Raw genomic sequence first — 7,864 nt, 5'->3', positions numbered from 1 at the left:
GTTTCTTACTTTAATTTTACCAGCCCCCCCCCCCCCCCCCCAAGAAATTGTTTTTTCATAGTAATTGTATTTCTTTTCTTGTAATATTCAACCTTTTATCCCAATATTTTGATTGACGTGCAAATTTGTGACTTCTTGAAAAATTAATCATAAAATTACAACTTGTGATTTTACACTCAACGCGACTGTTTTTTGTTGCATTTATTTTTTTCCCCATCATTTTTTGTACTTTTGTCAAGTTTTTTCTTTGGAATGTTTTCATTTTAAAAATAAATCTCAGAATATTATTTTTAAGTTCGTCACCTGAGTCTTGATTCGGAGTGAAAACTTGTCTGTTAAAACACCGTCTTGAGTGACAAAGAGCACAGCAAAGAAGTGTATACATGATTAGTGTTTATTTTAAAATACTCCATCTGCAAATGGGTTTTCCATTTAAAAATGAGACATTTCACAGCTAGTAGCCTACATAGTAAGCAAAACCAACCTTTTTTTTCTTGCTGTTGAGTCCTCTCAGTAGCTCTAATGAATGTACTGTAGTTTGTTCACTTTGAAGGGAGAAGAAAGACATTTACAATACTGAGCTTGAAATCATTTCAGTAGTACGGTCAATCCTGGTCTTCCATGAAGTTGGATATGTGAAGAACCTGTTAGTCTTCTACACGTCTTCGCTTTTAGTTCTCTCAACAAAATGCTTTTTTGTAACGACTATACGGCATTGTAGAGGCGCTCGTGTGACCGTGGTGAGTTGCGCATAAATAAAAGGTATAAAAATAATTGCGTTAGACTGGAGTTGACAGCAGTGACGCCGACGTGGGGAGGGGCGGGGATCCGGTGGCCTTACGATAGTACGGCGTTGGAGCGGCGTATGCCGATGAGGTTATCGGCGCTGAGCGAGCGCCTCATGGCCGCTCGACTCAAATCTTTGTACTTGTCTTCACAGAGTCTGGAGATGGCCTACATCCAGCCATAACAACACAAAACAAAAAAACTTTGTCAGTCAAGTAAGATTTGGAGAACGATTAAGAACACACAGAGTTACCAAGTAGAGCCCGACCGACTGTTATGGATTTTTTTTTTTTAGGCTGATGCAGATTTCGATATATAGCAGAGTGAAATTCTGATAACCGATTAATCGATGGGTTAATTGAAAGAATATATAAAATTAAAAAAATAACACAATTGAATGAAATTGTTTTGTTTTCAGAAATATTTTTTTACCATGCACCCAGACTTTATTGACGTCCTGGGTACATGGTAAAAAAGATACTTCGAAAAACAAAAAAAAAAATATTCAAGGCATCGTTGATGAATAATAAACTCTTTACATTAATACTTTATTCGCAAAAGTGCACTTTTTTCCCATGAAAAATGGATCGTAAAATTTCAACTTTTATTAGCTTTTTTTTTTATGTAACAAAATAACGTTTAGATGTCACAACATATTTTAAAAACATAGTTCCTAGTAAGATTCATCATAGTTATTCTTTTCTGTTTGGCTTTAAAATTTAAAGTTTTGTCCATGTAATACTTTACATTTTAGCCTGTAGAACAAAATTTTCTCTTGTAATATTTTATTATAGTCATTTTACAAATCCATTCTGATAGAATCGCAAATTAAATTTTTGTGTTTATTGGGATTTTATAACTGACATTCTTGTTTTGACATGCTATTTTTTTTATTATATGATTTGATTATCATAAAATGAAAACTTTTTTCTTACGATAATAAAACATTAGTCATGTAACATTCAAATGCATTTCTCGTAATATTGTGACTTCATCATGATAGGTTTGACAGGGCTCATGATATTTTGACTTTACTCTGGTAAGATTACAGATTTAAACCTTGGCAATATTTTGACTTTAGTCTGTTCATTTTGACTGACTTGTAAAATGCGAACGTCTTTTTGGATGATTTCTCGGAATGTTCATGTTACCTCGAGCTTCTGCGCCCGCTGGTTGTTGAGCGGCTCCAGCGGGAAGCTGAGGTTGTTGTCGTCGGCCAGTTGCCTCAGGTCAAAGTAGTATTTGGCGTAGACGCTTGCCGGCACGTTGATGTTGAACTGGAGCAGCTCCAGGAAGTGACGCTCCATCTCGTTCCTGCGCCGGGACGAGAGCACACAGCTGAGGCACGGGTGAGGTTGCGGACGGCCAATGTAGAGGAGGCTCACGATAACCGCCCTTAATGGAGTCATGAAAGACGAGTGGCGCTGGAGTGAGTCCACTCTAGTTGCATGCAAGGGATGCCAATCACCTGCTCAGAAACGATCACTTATGAACCCACAAAAATACTGTGGATTTTTTATTTGCATGGTTATGATAAGACATCAGATTTTGAAATTGAGGAATATCAGGCACATGCATACATTTTGGGGGCAGATGTTCAAACACCCTCGCCAAAATTATATAATCAAGTAAAAAATTATAATACAGTTCTTTGTAAATCTTTTTTTTTTATTCTTATTTTTGTTGTAATTTTTTCTTTTTTTTTTGAAAAGTTACACTATTGTAATTGTTTAAAAAGGCCCCGCCCATTAAAATGACACATTTTGTCTTGTTTTTTTTTTTTTATTACTTTGAATATTTTTGGGTGGTAAAAGTACTCCTTAAAATCACAACTACTTTTGTTGTTTTTTATATATCAAATTGTTTTTCATGTTTACTATTTGTAGAGCAAAATTGTGTGTTTTTTCAAGTAATATTTGTACTTTTTTCCTTGTAAAATTATGCAAAAAAAAATGTTTTTATTGTAATTTTTTTTTACTTTATTTTTGTAAAATGACTCAAAATTACATTTTCGTATTTATAATTTTTTGTTTGACTTAGATTTTAGTCTTCTTTTTCACGGGTTCCATTTTGAATATGAATACTACCAGAAGCCAAAAATATGAAGCAGACAAACAAGACCCATGTGGGCTTCACTACAAGCTCCGTGGTACTCCTTCTTCATCATCACACAGCCTCTGAGGGCACCGGTCGCCATGGAGACCGCATCCAGGTTTTTTGCTTTGTTGGCCACCAAAAGGTGTACCGAGGCCACTCCGTGTGCGTGTGTGTGTGCGTGCGTGTGTGGTATCCGTGGGCAACTAATGGAGTGGGCGAGAGGCAGGCCCATTATGTGGAAGCAGCGAGAGCACTTGAGACCCACCCCACATTTCTCTCGAAACAACCCCCTCTTCATCCTTCATGCACAAAGAGTCTCAGATGAAGCAGGGACAACACACACACACACACACACGCACACAAGCACATGCACTTTGTTATGATTGTACCTTGAAGAACGTCCGCATAACTAACTAGGGATGCACCGGCACCACTTTTTCCAGACCAAGTACGAGCACAAGCGCTTACATTTCAGTATTTTGCAAATCCAGAATACCGATATTTGATAATGCCACCCCCAAAATTAAAATCTGCTTTATTTGAACCCAATATTGTTTAGAAACAAGTCTCACTCAAACATAAGTCTTTTTCGAGTAGCAATTTGGAATTACTTAATTGTATGCGTTTCTAACAGACTTGTCACACAATTCACATAGATGACAACCCCTTTCTGCCCCCCACCTCTTACGCATGAGCGATACGTAAGGCTTGGTCAAGTGATGTTCGTGTCGATGAGTTCAAGCATTTTTACGCGTGTGAGTGCAGACGGAAGGTATTGAGCGAGAACCTGTAGTTTCCACTTTGACCATTTTCTTTAGGAACCACAGACTTCTAAAAAAGACCAAATGTGTGATGGGATTCCAGGAACTACTCTTCGAATGTTTCAGTGCCCACGAAAGGTTAGTAATTTGACGAGGTCCGGGAACCTTTCGGTGTGGTGCATTTTTTTTTCTTTCCAGGAAGTACAAGTACCCAAGTAAAAGATGTAAATGTGCAGCATGCGTCACCACACACTTACATGTCTTCTACAGTGATGTCCTTGAGGATCTGGCAGTAGTCTACGTTCCAGACGGCCTGGTCGTCCCAGACTTTGGAGGCCAGCAGGATGGCTCCGAGCACGATGCGCTTCCAGTTGGAGGGACAAATGTCCAGCTCGGCGTACGTCAGCAGACGCTCCAGGTACACCTGAGCTCCAGAGACAAGAACATCTTCACTATCTCCATTTTTACTTTCGCAAGTTGACTTTTGCAGGCAGCCAGCTGCTGAAATGAGACCCACAATCTTTTGCAAGGTTTTGCTGCCCTCTGGTGGCCACACAACGCAAGAAAACAGTGATTCACAAAATATGGATGACCGGCTCCCTCTAGTGGTACCCTAAAGAATCGCTGAATTAAAGGAAACTGAAGTTTTTAAGTTTGAAATCCAATATAGCGCAATTGTTAAGCACATCTAACTTCGGTTTGCAGTTATTTTTTACCTTGTAATATTTATGACTTTTCTAAGCTTGAAACTTCCTTCTTGTAAGCTTCCCACTATTTTTACAATCCTTGTACTGCATAAACCATGGCAGCTAAACTACCGCACATCTCTAAAAATAACAGCATTAAAACTGTGTGCACTTACAAGTGTGACAATGGCACATTCGGCAGTGAGTTGTGCTGCACTGAAGAGCGTCCTGACGAAGCGATAGATGACTTTGTGCTCGGGGTCCATGCAGCCGTACTCATCTGGCACCGCCTCTCTCTGCGCGTGGCAAAATACACGTTGACACGAGCGATGCATTCCGTGCACATGATAGACTCACCGATAAAGGATGCAGCTTCTCATCAAAGATGTCCAGAGAGCGGTCAGAATCCCTGCACATGATGACACCAGTCAGTGGGCGTTCACTTACACCACTTTATATTACATACAATACTTTACAAGTTAAGTACTCGTAATAGTGGATTCAAAGCAACTTTCTTTATACATTAGAATGGATGAACCTACCTGTTCTTGATGTGGTAGTAGATTGCTAAAGTGACACTGGAGGCAGACAGAAAGACATGGACGTTTACGGCGCGTCTTTAATGTTAGTATAATATGATGCAGAAATAGTCCACACATGGTCACCATTTGATTGTGCTTTTGAGGTTGGGCTGGCTGACAGTGCTGTCGTCAATGAAGATGGTGGAGCAGGAGCTGTACTTCTTGGACAGCGGCCCGGGAGACACCTGCACACAGTGAGTCAATTAGATAATATTGCAGCTAACATTTTTTCACGAGATAAAAAAACACAATATTATGAGGGGGGGGGGGGGGTCATCAAATACTGTACATGAGCATTGGGAGGTAAAAGAAATTAGATAAAAAATTAAAAAAAAAAACAGGACAAAGTGGTCAGAACGGTATATATTGTTTTATTTCATTTGCCATCCACAATTCAGAAAATAGTTACAAAAGGGGGAGAGAAAAAAAAGTCTTACATGACTAATGTGGTTGATGTGGTTGCTTTTCCTCCTGTCACGCACTGTCAAGAAAACAAAAACAAATTTTCATTTCAAGTATGTCAAATACATCCATGTGACATGTTAATTTGTGCATGTTCTGCTGTAAACGGCATGAGCTCACCATCCGTTTGAGACTTGCACAGGAAGATGGTACTGGCTCTGGCGTGATCCGACGGATTGGACTCCAAGGCCAACTCTTGAAAAATAAATAAGAAAATAAATAAATAGATAAAAAAAAATCACCACTAAACAAAACAAGACAACTTTATTTATTTGGCGCATTTCACAACAGCTGGAACTGTAAGCAAAGATGCCAGGGCGCCAAGAAAGCATCAACACTTGAGAAAAAAAAAAGACTAAAGACACAAAACAAGAAAGGGAAAAAAAGTGCTGTCATTTTTTGGGACACACACAAAAAAAGAAAATCTCAGGAATTCATAATCCGACTTTTCAAAAATCTTGGTGGAACTCAGGTTGAAGTTGACATTTTAACCAGACTGTCATTTTTGGGGAAATAGACAGGCTGGGCTAGAACTAGTACAAACGCTAGCAGCTACAAGAATGCAGTGTTGCTCCAGCTAAAGCCAAACTAGCAATGCTATGTCAATGAATAGCCAGATAAGATTAAAGTGCACATGATGTATTCATGCAATGCAAACATGGCTTGCTGGACGGAATGTTTGAGAGTCACCATCATCATTCAAAGAGTTGGCCTCCAGGGTGATAACCATAGAAGCAGAAATGGAACTTACAGCAACTTAAACAATTGTTTTTATCATGGATTGGCAGTGCCGCTCATATGTTAGTGATTGATTAGGTGTGGAAATTGATGGGAATTTTACTATTTCAATACTGTGCATGATCTGATTCATTATTGAGCCTCAAAGGATCATATATTTCCAAGAAAAGTTCCAATATTATAAGCTCAAGTGTTGCTTCTCATCGGTGAAAGAAAGCCAAAATAATAAAATATATTTTAAATATATAAAAGGTAGTAAATTAAGAAAAAAGCCAGCTACCTAAATGAAAGGTTACAGGTTTAGAAAGCAGCTACGACAATACTGCAGTGAGAAGATAAATATTTAGGAGTAATTTGCAATCATTTTGCGAGTGCAAACTCTGAATTCCCAGTTTATGCAAACACAACGTGGGCAAGACAAACGTGGAATCTCAAAGTTCCTAGTTTAAGTAAACGTTGCGTGGGCGGAACATTTCTCAGAAGCCTTGTTTTCTTTATGTTTTTAAATTAATTTGTTGGGTTATTTTTACAACAAACCTCGGATAAATAAATGATCTTAAAGTCACAACACGGTTTAAAACAACAACTCACGAACCGTCGGGAACTTCTCTGTCGCTGATGTGCTGCAGGTACGGGGCGCTGTTGTCGTCGCTGACTTCCGTGCTGGTCAGGAACTCCTCCAGGCGCTCAGCCGGCTGCCTGGACGGCAGCTTGGGGCTCGACTCCGGGGAGACGCAGCATGACACCGTGTTCCCCATGCCTAGCCGGGCTATGTGCGCTCAGTGTCCCAAAGTGGTGCGAATGCGTGTACGCTTATCTGCTTCCGAGCAGGCGCCCCGCTCTCACACAGCAGGGCTCAGTGTTAGCATTCCATTAGCTCGTCATGCTAAACAGCCGCCGTCCGCCAGCTCCCAGCGACGGCATTCCTCTGCCATTTGTGAGGGAAGCGGCGGCCAACAAGTCCCGAGTTACTGTCCCCGCAAAAGCCCGATGACGATGAGGGCGACTTTTCCGATTAAGAGTGCCGTTAAAATGAGGCAGGCGGGTGGTTCTAAACGTCCCCCGGCCTCATTCATTCATTGAACCAGCTGGGTTGGCGAACTTTAAACCACGTAAAACACTAAACTGACTTGTGTGCCGATAACAAACTAATATAACCAAGTAACGTTTAGCACGCTATACGGTTAATTGTTCCCAAAAGCGACTTTCCAGATGGTTCCGAGTGTCCTCCAGGGCTAGCAAAATAAATCCAGGCCGAGGCTTCAGTGGCCTTCCATGGACGAACGCGATACAATTTGAAAAATCTAACACCGCGAGACAATGTCTTAATTATATTAATTACTTCATTTAAAAAGTAAACTAATCAACATCGGCACGCCACGTAGTTAAATATCACCGTGAGGCTTTAAGCGACTTTTCAGGTAGTTTCGGATGTCCTCTCAGGCGAGTTGGAAAAATCCAGCCCGAGGCTTCTGTGGCCTAATGCGACCAAAAGGGAAGCAAGTCAACACCGCGAGACAACGTATCCAAATTAAATCCTCGAGGCCTTCTCTTCGTTTCCCATCGCGTCGGCTACTGTACTAAACCCTACAGACGCCATCTTATTTATTTTTTTTAGCCAAACTGCTCACATAATCGTCATCTCGTAGCTATTACCTCTCATTCCACTGGAGCGCCGATTTGCAATGAGAGGCGGCTAACTCCGCCCATTCAGGATTCTCATCAATCCTATTGGTCGAGAAATCACAACAAT

General features: G+C 40.4%; 1 protein-coding gene across 1 annotated transcript; it reads right to left on the bottom strand.

Moving 5' to 3' along the window:
* Window positions 1–380: 380 nt before the first annotated feature.
* ccnyl1 (cyclin Y-like 1) lies at window positions 381–7,839 on the bottom strand. The gene is made up of 10 exons (XM_088315488.1): window positions 6,707–7,839; window positions 5,494–5,568; window positions 5,349–5,392; window positions 4,996–5,096; window positions 4,873–4,908; window positions 4,688–4,739; window positions 4,507–4,626; window positions 3,902–4,068; window positions 1,938–2,100; window positions 381–954 (listed from the first exon to the last, which is right to left on the bottom strand). Exons 1-10 carry the CDS (start codon window positions 6,867–6,869, stop codon window positions 838–840), a joined length of 1,038 nt encoding a protein of 345 aa, XP_088171614.1. The 5' UTR covers window positions 6,870–7,839; the 3' UTR covers window positions 381–837.
* Window positions 7,840–7,864: the final 25 nt, after the last annotated feature.

This window comes from Idiotropiscis lumnitzeri, chromosome 14 (assembly GCF_059441095.1).
Source record: "Idiotropiscis lumnitzeri isolate Australia: NSW breed Sydney's pygmy pipehorse chromosome 14, RoL_Ilum_1.0, whole genome shotgun sequence".
NCBI lineage: Eukaryota > Metazoa > Chordata > Actinopteri > Syngnathiformes > Syngnathidae > Idiotropiscis > Idiotropiscis lumnitzeri.
Note: the sequence above shows the minus strand (reverse complement) of the source record. Positions and strands in the feature narration are given on the sequence as shown.

Excerpts from the sequence above, each read along its gene's own strand:
- ccnyl1 (XM_088315488.1), bottom strand. The coding sequence starts at position 6,869 with ATGGGGAACACGGTGTCATGCTGCGTCTCCCCGGAGTCGAGCCCCAAG. Across the intron at positions 5,097-5,348 it reads ACATCAACCACATTAGTCAT|GTGTCTCCCGGGCCGCTGTC; the intron begins GTAAGACTTTTT and ends CACTGTGTGCAG. Across the intron at positions 4,909-4,995 it reads CTCAAAAGCACAATCAAATG|TGTCACTTTAGCAATCTACT; the intron begins GTGACCATGTGT and ends GTCTGCCTCCAG.